The sequence below is a fragment of the Anser anser genome, assembly GCF_964211835.1.
Source record: "Anser anser genome assembly, chromosome: 22".
NCBI classification, from domain to species: Eukaryota; Metazoa; Chordata; class Aves; order Anseriformes; family Anatidae; genus Anser; species Anser anser.
The window spans coordinates 5,551,617-5,572,526 of record NC_139743.1 but is presented as its reverse complement, the minus strand read 5'-3'; the positions used below and the strand labels follow the sequence as shown (position 1 = coordinate 5,572,526).

Sequence of the window (20,910 nt, the reverse complement as noted above, 5' to 3'; positions counted from 1 at the left end):
ATTCCTTAGCCATCAGACCTCAAAACCTGGGGGTTGCTGCGCACCCAAAGGTGCCACCAGCTCACTGGGGGTGATTTTGGGCTGAGCACATGGGGGTGACAGATCATGGCCTCACCACCCCTGCCCTGTGGGAGCCTCCAGAACCGGGAGGTTGCTCGTTAGGAGGAAGAACAACATAAATTAAATTTTCAGTCTTGTTAGTGGTGACAATTACTTCCCAGCTGATTTGCCAGATAGAGCGGCTGCCAGGGAGACTCACGGAGCCCATCCTCAGGAGCTTAATTGGATGTTGCGGTGTAATCTTATTGACAACAGTGAGCAGCTTCATTAGAACAAACATGTACTCCTGGCTGCGAGTCTCACTAATAAAATTCCTGGGGAACAACGGCAGGATGGATGATGCCTCCTGAACCTGAGGCTTCACCTTCTCTATCCCTGCTCCTGCTGTATCACACACAGTTCAAAACTACTCCTCTGCTACCTCCTTTCAGCAAACACCTACCTCCCGAAAATATTACGGTGCCACCACACCTGCAGGTGTCACCCCAGGTGACACCCCAGCAAAGAGGAGCCTGGCAGCAGGGTGGCACTTACAGCACGAGGTGAAGTTCCTCCAGCCGGTGACGGCGATGCCCTGCGTTTGACACGTGCTAGCGTAATTCTGCAGCCAGCCGCAGGCCGTTTGCATGGCCCCCCCGTCGACACACGTGTCGAAGAGGCAGTTCTTGTAGAAGAAGCTGGGGCTGATCTTGCTGTGGCACTTGGCAAAGACGCCGCTTTGGCTGGGGATCAGGCTGCAGAGCTGCTGGGGTTTCCAGAAGCCCTCCACCTTCCCGCAGGCGGGGCAGCGGTCACCGCAGCCCACCCGACAGAAGGCGTCCCGCTTCGCCCAGCTCTGGACAAAGTCGGTGACACCGAATGCTGGCATGCCGCCCGCGGCCACCAGGTCGTCCTCGGGGTTGCCGTTGTAGCGGCCACAGAGGCCATAGGTCAGGTTCTGGAAGCTGCGCGGGATGGTGACGGAGAGGAAGGTCTTCCAGTCATACACCACCTTCAGCCCAAAGTCGGTCTCGACCACGATGTGGAAGCCGAAGGCAAAGATGTTCACTTTGCCCTGGCCCAGCTTCAGGGGCAGGTAGAGCCGCTCGTTGTTGATCTGCGGGGAAGGAAAGGAGGTGGCTGGTAAGCTGGGCTGCTCGAGCCTTCTGCTGCAGGACACCGAGGTGCTGCTGAAGCAACCAGCCTGGCCCCAGCCTCCAAAACACGGAGGCAAAAAAGGAAGCCCCCTCCAAAAGCTGTGCCAAGGGGTGGTCTAGGGACAAATATTCCAAGGTTTGCCCTGGAAAAGCTTCTGAGACACAAGGAATTGTGTACAGGGAACCACCCAGGGGTTTGGGAGGAAGAAATAACCCCTCGTAGATGCTGCTCCCACCACCACTCCTTGCCCTTGGCGGCCCGCGCTCACCATCACGGTGTATTTGTAGGCGCGGTGGATGACGATGTTGTAGTTGAAGACCTCCACTTCCACTTGCTTCACCCACAGGGCCAGGGAGGTGTCCCGGTCCTCATTCTTGGCCGTGACGGTGAACGTGGGGAAAGTGTCCGACCGCTCTGCCCGCGGCCGGGAGATGGTAGTGCACAAGACCAGGGCACAGCTGCTCTGGAAGTCGAAAGAGTAGCCGTCAAATGTCAGGTAGTGCCCGTAGCCAGAGACGATGCAGGAGGCATCCGTGCGGACGTGGCAGTAGTAGAGGCCGTTCTCCTCCAGGCAGTACTCATCGTCCTTGCAGGAGACGTTCTCGCAGTACACGCTGTTGTCCGAGCCGTTGCAGTAGCAGAGGAAGTGGCAGGAGATGTCCATCCAGAAGGTCTGGTTGGTGGCCAGCTGATGGCCCTCGAAGTTGCAGCCGCACTCGCCGCGGGGAACGCAGCGGGAGCCGCGGAGGGCGAAGCCCTCATCACACTGGCAGCCCTCTGTGCAGGTGTCTGTGCAGACGGGGCCCGTGGCCAGCGTCTCGCAGGTCTCCACGCAGCTCATGCACTCCTCGAAATGGCTGTTTTCAGGGCACGCCAGGGCTAGGGGCATTGGACACAGTGTGTGAGTAGAGATAAAGGTGGACATGGGGTGAGCTGCGACCCGTTTGCAAAAAAAATAAAAAAAAAAAGCAAGAGGGGAAGCGATTCCAGTGCCCTCCCAACCATCTGGTCTTCCCATTCCCTTTGTGACCCCTTTTCCTCACTGCCATCACCCTCCTCACATCAGAGACCTGTGCCAAGTGAAACCTCCTCCTGCTAACCCAGAGGACGTGCCACCTTCCCAAATGGATGCCTCTCTAAAACGTCCACAGTGGAGGCATCCCACTGACTGTGTGCTGCCATGCTGGGGATTTTTCACATTCGCTGCTGAATTATGAATGTTTTCCCATCAATGGCAAGTTTATAGCGACAGCTAAAAACACGCCTTATTCGAATTATCCTTCGGTGATGGCTTACAGTACTGTCAGCCGCCATCTGCGGCTCTGGAACGCTCCTACACCACATCGTTAAGCTCCTCACATCTCCTGAAATGCCACCATGAAATTGCTTAATTGGGAAATCTGTCTCTGCAGGCAAAGGGACTGCTTAGAAACTGCCATCAGTCCACAGGGTGGCAGGTCCTCATCTATGGGCACAAGAGGCATTGTGGTCCTAACACACACCGGTCACCCGCTGGCTTGATGACCCTGATAAGAGCTCCAGGACCGGGCTTTGCTGCTATGGGAAATGCTGCCTTCCAGATGAAAAATATAGGAGATGCACTATGCTAGCAGTGATGCTCGCCACCTCTTTCCTTTCCGTGCACTACTCAGGAGAGCACTTCGTACACATCAGCCTCCATCAGACAAAGCTCTTTCAACAGCCATGCCAATCTTTGCTTGACTTCTAGGTTAGCGAGTGGGAAAACTGCCCCGAATTGCCAGAGTTTAGGCAACTCTGCCCCATCCATTTGCATTATTTCAGACTTCTCACGCTGCCCTAAGTGCTGGGCTGCCATGGAGCTCCTGAAAACTTGCAAGGTCCAAGCCTCTCTTCCACCAGTCGGTCTGCTGTTGAGAGTTTTCCAGCTCCTCTATGGAGGAACACCATTAAGGAGTATGCATGAGGGCACTACAGGGGAAAGAGGGGCTGTAATTTCTGGTGGCCCAATAAAAAAAAATGCAGTCTGCTTCTTTACACCCACAAACTCCTGAGAAATAGACCTTTCCCACGGTGGTGAGGTCTACATCCCCTTCTCCCCGCCCCAGATACTTAAAAATTTTCACGGACTCACGGCAAAAGCTGTGGCTCCTCCACTGGCCCACATCCACCTCGGCGTTCTTGCAGGCGCCGGCGTAGCGCGCCACGGCGTCGCACAGCTCCGACTGGTTGCCTCCGCTCTGGCACAGGCGGAAGAGACACGTCCTGTAGTAGGCCGAGACGTTGACCACGCTGTGACACTCCAGGAAGGAGCTGTTGGTGGGGTCGTTGATGATGCCGCAGTTGGAGCGACTCCTGTAGGACTTAAGCAGCTCCGAGTCGTTGTTGCATGCCTTGAGGAGGTCCCCGCACTCCCCGTTGCAGATCTCGTCGAATGTGGTCCAGCTCTCCAGGAAGAGCTCCAGGTTGTCTGTGCACTTGCCCTTGGGCAGGCAGAACTCATCGCTGCTGTTGCCGTTGAAGAAGCCACACAAGCCCCCGGTACAGTTGAAGTAGGCAGTGGAGAGGCGGATCTCCAGGAGGCCTGAGTTGTAGTAGCCAATGCTCAGCAGTCCCTCTGACTCCGTCACGGTGCCGTTGTCATTACGGTAGATCTCCAGGCGGCCAGAAGGGTGGAAATATGGCAGTTCCACATCGTAACCATTCACCTGCAAGTAATAAGTGGATCACAATGTGTCAGTAAGGGTGATGTGACTTTGCACGGACATTCCCATCTGCAGGCTGCACCATGCCGAGAACACTAAATGCTTCCAAACCCAGGCTCAGTACTTAAAGGCCAGGACCCTCCCTTCAAAAGGCACAGAGACCTTTGAATAGGGATATTCCTTCTTTTCCACAGCCATTTCGCTGACCATAACAACATTATAGACACCAGCTCTGCTGGCAACTGTGCTGTTAATCAAAATCCAAGAGCTTGCAACATATGAGTGCTAATTTTATTTTCTGCTTGCCCCTAGCCTTGTCAGCTCTTCGATGTGGATGGTTTGCATGGGCTGTGGCATGAGAACAGCATCTCAATGAGTACCTGTCACCTTCTGCCTCTTCCCACCCAGGGACATGGATGGGAAGTCTAAGGGGCATGAGAGGACATGATCCCAGTCCTTCTGCCTCTCACTTTGGAGGGGGTGGATGGACTTTGGCATTTGTGATGGCCCCGACATCAAGGAGCAGTCCAAGGCCATGGACCTACAGCATCTCCAAGGGGACATCATGGCATGGCACGAGCCACCACCTCCCACCCCAGCCCTTGGTGGCACCTTTACCTTGACCTCCGAGAGGCTGGCTCCTCCAACCTTCACCTCTTGGCCTACCACCTGGATCCGCACGACGCGCAGCCCATTGGGAACGTATCCTGGCTTCTTTTGGCTGATGTCCACCTCAATGAAGTCCAGCTTCTCCGCACAGGTTTTAAGCAGCGTGTAGGAATGCTCCAGCGGATAGGGAAAGGCAACGCCATCAAATGTCTGCAGCACCTGGTTCTGCCCCACCAGGCACAGGCTCTCCCGCTTGGGGTAGCAGCCCCGGTAGCCGTTCTCTATAGCGCAGACATCTCCTTCGGGGCAGGTGATGTTGAAGCACTTGGCCTCCCCACCATCCTCGCACTGGCATTCCACCGTGCAGTCCGCTGTGGCCCAAAAAGACTCCCCGACGGTGTAGTACCGGCCGTCCACATCACAGCCACACTTCTGCACGGGGATGCAGCGGTCGGCACTGAGGACGTGGCCCTCGTCACACTCACAGCCCTCAGCACATGGGGAGGCGCAGGACAGCGGGGCTGTCAAGTCCGAGCAGGAGGCAGGGCAGCTGCTGGCACACACCGAGTAGTGGCTGTGCTCCGGGCACCGCACGGCCTCTGCTGTGGGTGCAGAGGGGACACAAACAACAGGACGGGCATATTACTATGTGGTTCGGGGCCACAGACATCGTTCCTATAGACCCACAGCAGTGGCAGTGTGAAATGACCCAGGAACCCCACTTTACAGCAGATTTGGCCTTGCCATTTCTCTCCTGTGCCTTCTCTATTCCCTCAATGCAAGCAAAAGCTTCTCCAAAATAGTCCCAGCACGGTCGAGCCTCCTGCAGCAATTTAATGCCAAAAGAGGTGGGTGGGCTGAGCAGCGTGCTGCCAGCCAGCCTGCAATCCAACCCAGCCTCCAACATCACAGCAGCCAACTTCTGCCTGGCCTTTTCTGCCCTTTTGCTATCACGAGACTCTCACACCACCGAGGGGAGGGATCGATTGGCTTTTGCTAGATCCGCTCTGCCTTGAGCAACTCCCTCCCCTTCATTCCTCCCATCTAGATTATCTCCCATTGAGATTATTTCCCATCCAGATTATCTCCCGTTGAGATTTTCTCCCATCAAGATTATCTCCCGGGAATGAAGGCAGGCACCCACGAACACTCCCAGCACGAGCACGCCAACACTTACCACATCCCATCTGGGTGCGCCACTCTCCCACCGGGATGCCCAGGGCTTGGCACACCGCGGCGTACGCCTGCACGGCTTGGCACAGCCCGGTGCCGTTATCCCGCGCACTGCACAGGTCGTAGACGCAGCTGTGGACGAAGGCGGTGGGGTCCACGACAGCACCGCACTCCCACAGCGGCCCGCCGCTCTTGTTGATGAAGCCGCAATATTCAGGGGAGAAATACAAAGACTCGGTGGTGGCGTCACAGATGCTGCAGTTCTCCACGCAGCCGGGAGAGCACTTTCTCTCGGGGTGAGGCACTCGCCAGCTCTCACCCAGCTCCGGCACGGACACGGCCAACCTCCCATCCGAGCGCAGGGTATCGTCCTCGGGGTCTTTGTTGTAATTCCCACAGAGACCGCAAGTGCCATTGATGTACGTGCCCGGAACAGAGACAGAGGCATAGTGTTGCCCATCATAGGTCACTAGCAAGCCAAAATCAGTCTCCAGAGCTGTGGACAAGCCACTTTGGTAGACTTTTATTGCGCCCAGCTCCAGGGAGATAGGTAAGGACACCACCAAGTCATCCACCTGCAGGAACACAACCACAAGACTGAGCCATCACATGAAATAGCAAGGGGTTTCAGACAGGAGCAGTACAACCCTGTGTTTACAGATGCGTGCAGAAGGTCAGCCAGCCATCAGTAAGCCTTAGGCCTCTGTTGACCTATGGCTTTGCCACAGGTGCTTTCCACCCCATACATTTCCCAAGGGGAAAATGGAGCCCAGAATGTCCCAAGGCCAGTCCCATGGTCCTGGGGCTGCCAGCACGGTCCCACCATCACCTTGGAGGACCCAACCCATCAAGTTCACCCTGTTCAGTGGGGCTCTTACCTTTGCTTTCCCAAAGCTGCCCTTGGGGAGGATGATCTTGTGTGAGTAGACCTCCACAAAAATGTCCCTCAGCCAGGAGACGGAGGAGCCGCCTCGGTTCTCGTTCTTGGCCTCCACGTTGAAGTAGGGCAGCTGGGAGCCTGGCCAGCACTGCCTGGCGAGGAGGTATGAGCAGGAACCCTGGAAGTGAAAGAGGAAGCCGTCGAAGGTGTGGTAGTGCGGATCTCCGAACACCACGCAGGTGCTGCTCTCCACCGGCACGCACTGGAAGAACTTGGTCTTCGGTTCGCACGTTTCAAAGGGGCCGCAAGCCACCTCCTGGCAGAAGATCTCGTTGTTGAAGTCCAGGCAGCGGCACTTGGTGGTGCAGTTTGAGTTGTCCCAGAAGACTTCCCCTTGACGGAGAAACTGTCCTAAAAATGCATAAAAGAAAAAAAAAAAAAAGGAAAAAGAAAAAAAAACACGTTGCATCACTTTTCGCTTTCCTTAACAGAGGAACCTCACCCGCAGTTAGAGGCACGGTCACATCAAAATGTGAATTCCTCAGGCATGGCTCCATGTCCTACAGAGAGGTCTGCAGGTCGTATGCCCACAAAGGGACCTGCTGCAGGGCTTCTCAGCTGCTTTTTGCACACTTCTGGCAAAGCAATGCTATCACAACTGAGCTTTCAGTGCATCCTGCATCCCATTTGAGACCTCCCCACACCAAAGTGCAGCAGTCGGTGTGAGCACCGCATGGGCTGGCCGATTGGTGGGTTATTTCTCCTGGGTTTCAGTCCTTTCACTGTTATCAGAAGCAATTCAGTCCCGTTCCAAAAAACCTCGTAGTGTTAGGAGCCCAAGGAGCTGCTGGTAAGTAACTTCCACCCCACACGTCGGTGGCGATGGGAGCCGATGAGCGATCACCCAGCCCCCAGACGCGAGAGGCAGGGAGAAGACGGCAGAGCAAGGGTGGCAGACACCCGTGAGAGCTTCCTCCCCTCCATATGGCTGTCTTTCACACCTCTCCTTTACGCGGATTTCACCGCGCACGCTGCCTGCTTTACCTCTCCTAAACTTTTTGTTCTCTTCCCCGCCTGCTACAAAAAAATGGTGTTTTACAGTTCCCTGCAATGAACATCTCCTTATGTGAGATCTGCTGCACCAACCATCCTGGTGCGCGTGATTGTGGCAAACTGGAATTTCGGGATTTGTGAACCCAAAACCATTCTGGGGCTGCAAGAGCCTTTGGGTCATCCAGGTCATCTTTGGTACAGCCTGAAACCAGGCCATAAAGAAGCTGGGCATCCCGGAGCAGCATCCAGCAGCAAGCAACAACTCTCTTGTTACGCAGACTCCAAGAGTACATAACACAGACTCCAGGAGTACATTGGGTGCTCCTGACAGCTTTGTTTGTCAAAGGGCAATGCGATGGTCACTCCGTGGCACAGACCCCGTGGTGTCTCATTTAATCCCTTTACATCTCCATGCCACCGGTGATGCATGCACAGACACTGTATTGGGGTAAGGGCATGGAATTTATTGTGCCCAAAAAAACTACAGAAACAAGGGAAATGGGACCACACTGTCAGCATCCCCATCCCAGGGACAAGAGGGCACAACCGTCCCCCAGGTCTTTCCCGTGAATAAAATAGCTTCACAGAAGACTCTGTCTAGGACAATTATTGAGGCATTTCTCACATCTCCATCAGCACTGCAGCAATTAATCGAGACAACATCCAGGTGTTGTTTGATTCCTGAGAACCTCTCGAGCCCCATCAGCTCTTGACTGTGTGCATCCAGGCAGCAGAAATGGAGGCTTTTAGCAACGCCTTGCTGATGAAACCACAGGAGTGGAACCAAGCAAGCACCGGTGACACCTTTGTTCGCTGGTGGTTGAAAGCCGCCCAAAGCTTTATGGGCCCCTCTTGTATTTCTCAGAGCTTCCAAGTCAGGTCTCAGCCACACTGAGAATTGGCCAAAAATACACACTGCAAGCCCATTCTCCAGCTGTCCAAGAGTCAGCACGCAGGGATGCAGCAGAGTTGGACAAGACATGCCCATGCGGAGATGAATGACAAACCTCTCTGTCCTCCCCACTCAGGCAGCATGACCTTTTGCCATTCTGCACCCCAAAATCACCATTCCTCTCTTACCTCTCAAGCTGCAGCCGTTGGCTGGATCTATTTCTCTGCCATCTATTTTGAAAGCCCAGCGCCCAGGCACATTAACATTGGTCGTTTCTTCTATATTGACTATGTCTGGGGTTCTGGAGGCTGGGATGCTGAAGAAGTTGGTGACATTTCCACCGTTGAAGCCAGCCTAACAGAGAGAGGGAGAAAAACCCATCACACATCCATCCTCGCTGCAGGAAAGCAATGCTGCGTTTGTGCACCTCCCTGCTCACAATAATTCCTGAGTATGTTGTCTTTCATCTCAAAATGTTTTTTCAGAAATCTTGGTTTTCAGGTAGTTTGGATGTGAGTGAAAATCTCCGCAGGCACTACAAGCAGTACAGATCTATATTTACATCTTTATGTATGTTTAAATATAAATGTATGTAAAAAGTTACATCAGGGAAGCTGTGGGCAACCATCAAAGAGCTTGGGAGAGCTGGGGACACAGGGCCCAGAGCCTCACCTGGGCCATCACCCCGCCGAGCCCGGTCAGGGGGTCCCCTCCGCTGGCCGTCCCCGTGGTCCAGCTGATTTCCTGGTAGTTAAATATGGCAAAGGACAACACGCCGTCGGTGATCAGCACAGCTTGAAAAGTGTTCACCTGGGAAAAATATCAACGGATTCACAAGGTGAGGTTGCTTTTCTCCTGATGCCCTTCTGCCATACTCACCCCTTGCCTGGGCAAGCTGCAGGAGCACGGCAGGGACTGGGATCAGGAGTAGAATGGGACCCGAAGCACGCTGCCTCTCGGCGCTGTGACACCAGCTGCCCCCATCCCCGCCAGCCCTTCCATCTGGGAAGGCAGCAGTGCTGTCTTCAATCCAGTTCAATGCCAATAGATGGCAGCAAGAGAATGAGCTTGTGGAAAACAAGCCCTCAGCAGGACTCGGGCTGTTATGACCTGTTATCTTGCATTACCCTGCCTTAGCTTTCTTCCTTGACGTGTTTTCTTACCCAGTTCCCTGCTGCATCCATATTCCACAATGCTACCGGTGCGTTACGGCCAAGGCAGCCATGTGGATTATGTTTTGCCTGGCTGCCACATCCCATTGCTACCTGCTAAATCTGCTGATCGGGTCCTTCCTTTCGCTTGAAATGAGACTGCATTTCCAGCCCCAAACACTCCGATAAATTCAGAAAACTGCAAGGCCAGGCCCTGTACAAGAAGAGCACGGCCAGTAAGGTGGCATAAAACCGAGCTCTTCATTTTGCAGTTGCACAGAGGGAGAGAAGATGCCCATACCCTGCAGGTATCCCCTCTATCCATGTAAATCCAGAGGCAGAATTCACCCAGGGGAACATCACAGAGTCACAGAATCACAGAATTCTAGGGGTGATGGATCATCGTTCTAGGGGTGATGGAAACATGATGGATCCATTCCAAATCACGATCTCAGCAGAGGGCAAAGCATGCATTGCACCTCTTATAGATGTCTCCCTCTGGGCCTGATGTCCAGAAAATGTTTTTCTTTGCCCTGCTACCAGGGCCACAGGCAGCCCTTGGGACTCTCACTGCAGGCTGCGGACCACAGCACGCCCAAAATGTCCCCAGCACCATGGGACAGAGCAGTTTTCTGTCTCCCATCGCCTTCTCATCCTGCCTGGAGGTCTGTGATTGCTTTACAGCAGAGACAGCACGTTACTCCGAGCTGGAGCATACTCTGCCCCTGCAATAACTGCTGTGGCACCAAGAGGGACAGACCCTGCTCTGATGGGAGCCTGCATGGCCCCAGGAGGTTGCAGATCTCCAGTATTCCTCATTAGGAATGTGTTCATGAACCACAGAAACTTCCCGTCTGACACTTGTGGCCAGAAATGCATCGAGCACCCTAACCCTATTAAAAAAAAAAAACAGCTCTTGTAAACCAAACCCATTTGCTCCGGAGTCACCGAGAGACTGCAACTGCAGCATCCCCAAGGCCACATTCGCAAAATTGTTTTCTGCAGCGATTCTGCACTGCGATGAATTTCCTGCTTAAGTTGCATTGTGCTATTCCACGTGCCAACCCGGAGCCTTGGCTGCTATTGAGTGGGAAGACTGCTCTATAACAAAATAAATTGCATTGTGTTGCAAATGTAATTCCTCGGGCAATACACGAACCTCTATATTGCTTGCTGTCTGCAAATATATATATATGTATTTTTTTTCTGCAAGTGCTGCCAGGACTGGCAACAAATATGCATTAAATTTTGAGCCTCTCTAACAAATGGAAAAGAGCTGAATTGTTTATCAGAGCCAACTCCTCGAGACAGAAGCGGCAAACTTCTGGCACTTGCAGAATGCACACAAATACTAAAAATTACTTTCCCAAACAACAGTATGGAGAGCTTACTTGCTGCCTGCACCCCAGCCTCCTGGGAGGGGTCCTGCCAGCAGCACAGATCTCCCAGTGCCAGCTGCTCGCAGCAGTTTGCAAGCCTTTCATGTCTGCAAAAACATCTCAGCACCATCGCTATCCTCAAAGATGGGACTCGCACCCTTATGGAAATAGAGAGAGATATCACAGCCAAATCCCACATGTGACTCTGATCACCCTGGACGGGTCAGCTGTCGGCATGGACATGCTGCCAACAGCCCCTCTGAGTTTCCCCTTTCTGTTTCAAGCACAGGCTTTCAGAGCAGCTGTCCTCCCCTTACACCAGATGCCCTCGCTGCCCTCCTGAATTAGCGCTGTGCCGCAAAAAGAGACGTCAGGATTTGAAACAGAACTTGGGGTCCTGCATAAAGGCTTTTAGTCTGAGGTGCCCGTCCACAAAAATATCTCTGCGTTACCACTGTGGTCAAGGCACGGAGGGAGGCTGGCATCTGCACAGCCACAATACGATGAGGCCAAATGATCCTAAGCGGCGTCAGAGCCGTGTCTTGGCACGCTGCCTGCCAGGCGATGCTTTCCCTGGAGCTCTGCGAGCACTGAGCAGGGCTCATAGACAGAAGGACAGGACTGTGGTGCCCAGCTACAGGAGGACAAAGCGACCTACCCAGCTTTACACCCCAGTATGTATTTGTACACAGATGGATGCACAACCATCTACCACCACCCATCAAGGCACACGGCCGATTGCTCTTACCGGCGTTGTGCTGCTCCCTCCGTAGAAAGTGACCTCCTCCCAGGTGACGATGAAGACCCAGGTGGCAGAGAAAGAGGACATGTCCTTGAAGTGCTTGCGGACGTCTTTGGAGGCTCTCCTCAGCAGCTCGGGGTCCGTGCTCTCCCTGTAGTAGATCTCCCCCCGAATGCCGTTGTGCACGTCTGCCCAAAAGGGCGCGACAAAGGCCCGGCCATCCGTCAGGGGGAAGGCCTCCGGGGTGAACTGGCTGACCAGGGCGTTGAAGGAGATCACGCCGTTGTTGTTGACCTGCAAAGAGGATGGGGGGATTGGAGAAAGTTGGTTCATCAGAAAATGGGGAGTGAGCGTTTTGGAGGGGGGGTGGTTTATGGGAATGGCAGCCCATGAGAAGTCCCGGGCAAGAGGCAATGGCCTCAAGTTGTGTCAGGAGAGGTTCAGTTTGGAAATTTCGAGACATTTCTTCTCGGAAAGAGCAGTCAGGCATTGGGACAGGTTGCCGGGGAGGTGGTGGAGTCACCATCCCTGGGGGTGTTCAAGGAAAGGTTGGACGTGGTGCTTGGAGACATGGCTTAGTGGGTGACATTGTTGTTAGGGGGGTGGTTGGATGAGATGATCTTGGAGGGCTTTTCCAACCTTCATGACTTTATGATTCTGTGATTCTATGATCTAGGCGCATACACCCTACTGGTGGAAGCCAGCACGGTGACACCGACTGCATGCAGGAAGCCCCAGGCAGGACAAAACCCTGAAAAGCCTGCAAAACTGCCCAGCTTCACCATCCCCTAGCACTGCCTGCAGGAGCCCATTTTCCCTCTGCCAGGTTCCTGCTGCACCATTGCTTGAAAACAGCAGCAGCCTGCCCTTGTTGTGGGCACCTCCACGTGCAGCCAAACCACCACCTCTTTTTTCCTTGTGGGTCTCTGCATGTTCTTGTTTCTTGTCATGTAACAGGAATAATGTTCCTTGTGTCAAGCCCTGAGCTTTGCTGTACCATTTAATCACCTACAAAGACAATTTATTGCCTTTTATATTCCTTCCCCTTGAACATTAGCCCATTAACTATACCTTTGACTTTCTTAATCATAAAACCTATCAGTTCATGAAATCTAAGAACTTGTCAGGTGGGTGCTAATAAATCTTCCCATTCCTGACGACAGCGAGAGCGCGTTTAAAATGCAGCAGCTAATGGCTAGGAAAAGAATAAAAGGAAGGTCTGCTGCGCCGCTTACATAAACGGTTCTGTACGGGGCTCCGAAAAAGATGAACGGGATGGAGAGCTTGATCTCGGGAGAGCTTCCGTCATCGACTTTGGGCGTTCTCGTGTCGTTGTGCCAGAAGGGATACAGACTCGCCATGGCGTGAGCTGCGAGGAGAGAGAGGAGGGAGTCCTTACGGCTAAGTGGGGACCAGTCCTGGCTTTTTGGAGAGGGCACGGTGGGGACCATGGCTTTGCCTGCCCCCGATGGCAGGGGCACGAGAGAGAGCATCGCTCAAGGGTCCGCCAGACGGGCTTACAGCTCCCAGCAGCACGTTTTGCTTTCTGCATGACTGTGCCCAAGCCTGTGCTTCAGCTTCACATCGGTACAGCACCCACAGCAGCCCCACTCCCCCCAGGATGTGCCGGAGGTGCTGCTTCACGCCGTGCTCAGAGAGACCGACCGAGACCCAGGGCGACCCCACGGCCGTGCTCCTCCTGCCCGTGCCCCGCAGCCCCCATCGCAGGGCACAGCCCACATTGCTCCAGCCCTTCCTGGCACGGGCAGGTTTCCTGCTAAAAGGCTCTGCTGGTGAGCGTAACTGCCTCTCCTGGAAACATTTTAGGAGATGCTTTTGATGTGTGGCAGCACAAGCCTGCTGCTTTCTACCAGACTAAAATCCATTTTCCAATCAGCTCTCGTCACAAGCAGACACTTCTGTCCCCAGGGCACGTGTCCTTCCCCGCTGCAGCCCCTGCCAGGTCTCTGCCATCATCTCATCCCCCGTTTTTGTCAGCTGCCTACCAGCGTGGCTCCTCACCCAGCAATCGGGGACTTTGTGCCCTTTCCTCCCCCTCCTCCCCTCTTTGATGTAGAAGAGCAGCGCGCAGCCCTCGTGACATTCGATCACAGCTGTTGGGAGCCACCGGGCTCCGAACAATCACGGCTCTGTTTACCTCGATTCGGGACATGCTTTTATTTCCTAGGTCCCAACCTGTGCCCCTCGGAGGCCTCCAGCTGCAGGCAGCTCGCTGGATGGGGCTGGGATGCTCTCTTCAAGCATCCTGCTCGAGGCTGCCCGGTGAGCATCGCCAGCTGACCCTTCCTTGTGGCTCCAACCCAGCCTTAGTGGGGAAGGAGACAAGGGGAAGCCTTGCCTGACCTGGCTGCATCCTAAAAAACCACACACACGACCCAAGTGCCCCGCCAGACATAAAGGGAGGCGACGTGTGACAGCGTTCGCAAGCCTGGTTTCAGAGATATATCCAAAAACTCCTCGCTGGCAGCCTGTAAAGCCAGTCATTTCACAGCTGCTACACAACTGACGGGTTATTACAGCCGAGGCAGAGCTCCCAGACGCGGATTTGACTTCTTCCCTAAACAGGGAGCTCAGCACAAACTTCCCAGGGCCAGGTCCCTCAGCAGTGCTGGTACAGCGCCGCGGCGCTTTGCATGCGGCACGGCGCCTCGCCAAGCACCGCCGGGCCCCGCTGATAATGATTTTTGCCTGGGTGGCGTTTCTCACGGCTGAACCGGTCGGCCTCATTTTCCGCCTGAGGACGCAGAGCCCCAGCTCATGCCCGAGCTGGGCTCAGCCCCACGGCTCCTCAGCCACCAGCCTGGGGAACGACTTCGGGATTTCGCGGCTCCCTGTTTCCATCCTGGAGGTCCTGGGGTCAGCCCCACGCCCAGAACTGGCCACAGCGTGCAAATCTGCCACAATACCAGCCTAACGTGGCTTTTCTAGTCCGTAGCAACTCAGCTTGCCCTTCTTTGAATTAACATGTAACCAAAATGAATCACCCCATGAGACCGAGGAGCTGCTCCTGTGCTTTTCACCACCCTAGCAGACCACAGCTCAGGGCTCCCACCCGGCCCTGTGCAGGTCACCAGGACTCATCCAGCCCGGTTGTCCAAACCACCTCGCACAAGGACGTGAGAACTGGGCAGGAGCTGCTGCAGATGCCCCTGAGACCCCTCCAGGCCACGGCCACGTCTGCTCCTGCTCGTCCCCAGCAGGCACCCGAGGGAAAACCTGACTGCAAGCAAACCCTGACATTTCGCTGCTGCTCATTGATTGACTCCTTACGTGGCATTGGCTGGTCATTAGAAATTCTTCATACTTTATTTTGTAGCACTGGCAAGACCATCACAACCTCTCGAACGCACCCTGTGTGCGCATACAGACCTCCACACGATGTACGCACCCATACATAAAGTGCTCACCGAGGCCGGCATACCCGTCGGCTTTGCTGCTGACTTCGTATTCAGAGCAGCATTGCCAGCTCCTCATTTAGCCTAAACTATCCGTGCTTCATTGCTCTCAATGAGGCGAGGGCCATTTGCGCGGGCGGGAGATCCGTCTCCGCCACGCAGTCTGTCCCTGCTGCAGATCCGGCACCTGTGCTCACCCACCGGGGCACACAGACCTCCCCGCGTGGCCTTCACCCTTAAAACCTGCCAGCCCTCTGCCCCGGGGAAGTGCTAAATCCGCCCTTGTACCTGCTCCAACCGAGGGAAAGGGAATTTTCAGGCTAAAAACCACCGTATTTTGTGGTCCCAGGGCACGGCACTGCTCCGAAGCTTTCCCCTCTCAGCCGGGGAGCGGTACTAACCTCGGTGCCGCACGGTCATCACCAGCAGGGCCACCCAGGTCCCGAGAAACGATCGTTGGTTCATCCTAAAGGGCAGAAAGAAAGGCGGACATGCATCACTCCCACGGGAAATCCCATCCCCGAGCAGGCGCTGGGGGATGCTCGGGCCGTGCAGAGCTGCAGGTCCCTTGCCCGCCAAGCAGAGCCGAAATGCCTCCTTCATTAAGGGCCATAACGAGACCTCCCTGGTGCTAACGGGAGATTGCCCCTCGGGTATATCACAACAAGCCCATGAGCACATGGAAGAGCTGCTAATTTCAGGAGGTGTCGGGAAGTTGCCAAGAGCCCAGTGGCTTGGAAGCAATTCCTGCCCCCCCGGGGGGGAGCCTTGAGACACAGTCCCACCGGCCCCCCGTGCTGGCTGCTGGCACGGCGATCCCCAACACCTCGGGCTGGAATGAAGGAAGCACAAACATTTACACAGCTGGGCACCTCTTGCCTCGCAGGAATCAATGAGAGAGACAGAAGCAGATACGAGGCTGGGAAACGGAAAGCGAAGTCCTGTGCCAGCGTTAATTCCTTCCGTGCCTAATGCAATTTGTTAGTCATTATTAATCCAATAGAAAATATCGCTAAAACACCTGCTTTGATTTCTTCGCCCGTCGTTTTCGCTCGCTGCACGTAGGCACGGCTCGGGCACAGCTCGCAGGAAGGTATCGACTGCTCCCAGCATGTGCGTGCAGGAGTACGCGAGCAGCTTCAAACTACACCTAAACCTTGTGTGCAGCCTGTCTACACCAGCCTCTGGATCAGCTTCCCTTCGCATGGCACTTGCGCTTCAATTACATGGACACGATGGCCATGAAACACAGCATCTCTGCAGGCTCACCCGCGGGATTTATTTCTATAACCTACAGGGACCGACAGATCTGGCTAGTTCTGATTATTTACACGTAAAGGACAGGGATATGGTGGGGGACATGGCTTTGGGAAGCCCAAAGCCCTGTGCAAGGGGAGTTTGTCCCTGTCCCGGTGCTCAGGGCACCGCTCGCGGCCACGATCTGCTGCCCACGACCTAGATCCTAGAAAAATTCATTTTCTCAAGGAAAAAATCACCATATTCCCTACCTCGGGAGGCAGAAAGCAAGCAACAGAATGTTATAGAGGTGGTAAATCCAAGTTGCTGTGGGTTTGTTAGCAGACAGCAGGCAGACAAGGGCTAGCAGGGACTAGAGCAGTCCGAGAACAAGAGCAAGCCCAGCACCGCTTGGGCACCGCGACAGACAATAAAGATGTCACTTAACGTGCCACATACAAAAATACTATTTATTTTTTTTTTTTAGGTATGGAAAAAAATTACCAACCTGCTTCGTAGACTGGAGGATGAAGGAGGTCAGAAATATTAGACCGGTCTTGGTAGAACAGGGAGAAGTCTTAGGTCAATGCAGAACGCATGCCGCTGCTCTTTTGCCAATTACTGCCGATGAGTGGAGCGACGTCTCAGTCCCCTTCAACTTGCAATTGAAAAGTCCGTTTTCGTCAATGCTGGTTCGGGGCTGGAGGAGTGTAGAGTTGCAAATCACAAGTGGTGCCTCTATTGATAACCAGCAGGCTGATCTGGAGATCAGATTCTGGCCTGGAGAGGGAGAGGAGCCGCTTTCTTCCCCAAACGCTTGCCCCCTCGGGTGGGTTCAGGTGGAAATGTCAGCTAGCCGGAGCTGGGCTTGCGGCCGCTCTGCTCAGCATTGCCTTTTGCTGAAGGGAAAAGAAAAAGAAAAAAAAAATCAAAGAATTGAGCCCCTTCCTCCTTTGTGTAAGTGAGGGGAAAAAAAAAAAAAAAAAAGCCCTCTATATAGTGTTACAGGATTAGCATTAACAGTGCTAGGCTTAAAGCTCCATTCAAAGGCAGTGCCCCAAAGCTTCAATGCTCTTACTTTTCCACCAAAGTCTTGTTCCAGTTTCTTAAGCACAACGCACTTCTGCTTTTACAGGTGGGAGAGGAAAAGCCTCTCAGTATCTATGTACGTGCTCCCCAAGTGCATTGGAGAGGGTGTCCCGGCTGCTCCTGCTGCCACCTGCTCGGCAGGGACTGACTTGGATTTTATTCGAGCCGGGGCAGGGGGATTTCACTGGGGCATTGCTGCGAGCCTTAGCACCGGTTCCCCCATAAAACCTGCGATTTTCACGGGGCTTTTCCCTGCCTCTGGGCTGCGCGGCTGGTGGGCAAGCACCCGCAGCAGCCAGGGATGTTCTCGCTCCATCTCCCCTTCCCTCCACCTCCAGCGGCTGCACATCTCTGCAGGACCTGGGTTTTGCTTGACCTGCATCTACCTCGAGGGACAAAACCGTGGCACGGCTCAGCTGAGGACCTGTCACACACCTGCCAGCTCTGTGCGGGCTGCGAGCCTCCAGCTGCACTGCAGGGAGCAGAGCAGCCTGAGCCAGAGCCTGCGAGACGATCTCCACCGATTTAATTTGGTTCACAAAAAAAAAAAAAAAAGCCCGGGTACATTCCCATGTCCCCACGCTTTGAAACTCAATGGAAAAAAACAGGTAGCTTACCCCTTCCTCGGAAAGGCCAGCTTAGCTCTCGAGCAGTGCCGTCGGAGTGCGGATGCCGTCACGGGGCGAGCTCCAGGGGCTCCAGGACGTGCAGCGAGCACCTTTGCTCTCCGGGTGCCAAATCCTCCCTCCAGCACCACTGCCACAGCAAATCCCAGACTTTGCTTCCTCTTCGTCCCCCAAACATGGCCCTTTATCCTCCAAACATGGCCTTGCCAGCAGGGAGCTTTCATTTTATTTTTATTTTTATTTTTCCTTTTCTAGACCAGCAGTGCCTTTAGGAGGGCAGGGGGCCTTCAGAGCTCTGATATTCCATGGATTACTTCCAGCCTGCCGCTCCGTGCACCCTGACTCTTCCCTTCCCTCCCATCCACATTTTAAGTCAGCCAAAGGAAAACCCATTGACTTCTTATCCTGTCTTCTAAGACAGAGAAAAACCAGGGCCAGCAGGTTTCCCTCTGCTCCTTTTGCAGTTTAATATTCTGGTCCTGTTTGTCCTGGGCAAGTCTACACTGATGAAGTTTGATTAGGTTTCACTGCCTCTTTGGGGAAGACTTTCTCTTCTAGGCTATTTTCTTTTGGCAGGGGATGCTCGCATCCTGCGGTGCTGAGCACGTCGGAGCCGAGCAAACCGCTATCGATTTATTTTCCAGAGAAAACTTTCATCCCACGGCCAGCCTTGAGAAAAGCAAGCGCTAAAGGACGAGGTGCAGCAGGCAGTGCTTGGCCTCGTGGCATTCCCATTTCGTGGGACTCAGCCCGAGGAGGACGCCCTGGTGAGGGTTTATTCCCGGAGCCCACACCACCCACACCAACACTTAGCAGAGCAAAAAGTCTCGCCAGCTCGCACTCTCCCAGAGGTGCACGGGTGAGACAAAGAGAATCGTTTTGCTTCAGGGAACAAGGAATTTCAAAGCTCAGGACACTTTTCTCTTTTTTTTGTGCAAAAACTGAAGTTTATTGAACTGATCCAAACCAATTACCTAAGTGGCCTGAATTCCACTGCTAAGTCTGCGAGCAAACCGAAGGCAAATTGTGGGCGCGGGAAGCGGAGTCCCCACGAGAGAACCCAGAACAAAAACTGCGATAGACTTACAGTTTTCCCTTTTTCTTTAAAATTACATACGGATGCATAATTAATAGGGTGCGAGAATAGACCTTCATGTTTAAATCATATTTGAAGTTTCCAGTAAGTGCAGAAAAGCAATCACAGCGGCAAAGGCCTGAGATCACAGAATCACAGAATAATATCCCGAGTTGGAAGGGCCCCATAAGGCTCATCGAGTCCAACTCCTCGAGATGGCCGCAGCCGCCTCGAACGCGGCTCTGGGGACGGCGCCTCGCTACTGCCTGCAGGAGCGCCACAATCAAATGAGGGTGGCACAGCTGCCAGGAATACTTATTTTAGCCTCCGGGCTGCTTTCAGCAGATCGTTTGCATTTTCCAACCTGCACGCGAACGGGAATCTCATTTATAAGCAGAAACGGCGACGGGTGGAGGCAGCGCGACTGCAGACCCGAGCAGGCGAGGGCAAACCGAGAGCCTATCCCCAGAACAACGAGCGTGATCGGGCGCAGCTTCCCCAAGCTGTCCCTAGCACCCCCGCGGACCGCTCTGTATCGTCTGCCACCGGGTGGATGCGGGCATCCCCCAACCAAACTGGTGGCAAACCACACGGAGGGAGCGGAGGACGGCTGCCACGCCGTGCATATTCATAGCATCGCCGGTTTAAGCAATACGCTTGCAACATCTGGTCAAAACATGGATATTCAATAGGAACGTCTCCAAAAACTCGACGGCACAGCATCGAATCTCGATCCGCAGAGCCGTGCAAAACTTTGGTATATAGCTGTTACCTAATTCCTGACGAACCAGGTGCTTTTTCCACTGCGCAGACTGCCCGCGGCAGATTTTTATGCATGAACTAGCATGAACAACAAAATTGTTGTTCAACAAAAAACAAAATTTTGCAAATTGACAAAATTGACAAAAGTAGCACTCGGATAAAAGGACACAAGAGCTGGAGAAGCTTGCATGCCTGTATTTTGCTTTCTGGAAGGAATGTGACAGAACCAGGGACCTTTTGCTAATGCGGGTATGTCAACAAAACCGGGATGCAGCCCCTCGTGACATTGCATTCAGAGCGAGCCTCCTGCTACCTCGGGACCCTCCTTCGTTGTCAGCACCCACTGTTGGCCCCAAAGCCCCTCTCGTTCACAGCCCTCCCCTTCATTCCCGAGCCACGGTCCCCTGTTAAGCAGTAACATTGCTCAAACACACATCCCTTCCCCGACAGGTATTACAGACGGAAAGCAATCCAGTTTGGGGCATTTTGGTGTGCTGCTCGCGTGCCATTCTGCCCGACTTTTCAAAGTCAATCACGTGGCTTGAATCCAGGTTTCGGATGTGGCTCGTTCTCCTCTGGAAGCCAACCGATGGGTTTGGTTCCCCCAACATGTGCTCTGCCGGCTGCACGAACAGCTTGAGAACACCGTCCAGGAACAACCTTCCCCAACAACACGGAGAGGCAGCCAGTATTCGTACCGCAGCTCTCGCAGCCCCAAACAGACAGGGGGAGCCAATTTGGGCGTCAGTGCCAAATCTCCAGCACGTGTTGACATCGTAGGCCACGAGGTGCTCTCTTTTTCCATCTTCCAGTTCCTGCCAGGCCCGCCGTAAATAAAACCATCATTTCCTGCCAGTTCTGAGCCAGCGTGGCAATGGCACCGCTCGCTACGTGGACGAGCATAACCTTTAGTGGGCAAACAAACTTACAAGCACATATCTGGGTC

The 20,910-nt window shown here is 54.0% G+C and overlaps 1 protein-coding gene across 1 annotated transcript in view; it reads right to left on the bottom strand.

Moving 5' to 3' along the window:
* TECTA (tectorin alpha) overlaps positions 1–19,051 on the bottom strand; it is a 28,500-nt gene extending 9,449 nt beyond the window's left edge. Inside the window, exons 1-11 of the mRNA XM_083808653.1 lie at positions 15,578–19,051; positions 12,996–13,129; positions 11,767–12,054; positions 9,161–9,298; positions 8,677–8,842; positions 6,542–6,954; positions 5,668–6,238; positions 4,500–5,092; positions 3,311–3,884; positions 1,466–2,076; positions 595–1,156 (exon numbers count right to left, since the gene is read on the bottom strand). Of these exons, the coding sequence (XP_083664779.1) occupies positions 595–1,156; positions 1,466–2,076; positions 3,311–3,884; positions 4,500–5,092; positions 5,668–6,238; positions 6,542–6,954; positions 8,677–8,842; positions 9,161–9,298; positions 11,767–12,054; positions 12,996–13,129; positions 15,578–15,857 (4,330 nt within the window). The 5' untranslated portion in view covers positions 15,858–19,051. The remainder of the gene's footprint in view (positions 1–594; positions 1,157–1,465; positions 2,077–3,310; positions 3,885–4,499; positions 5,093–5,667; positions 6,239–6,541; positions 6,955–8,676; positions 8,843–9,160; positions 9,299–11,766; positions 12,055–12,995; positions 13,130–15,577) is intronic.
* Positions 19,052–20,910: the final 1,859 nt, after the last annotated feature.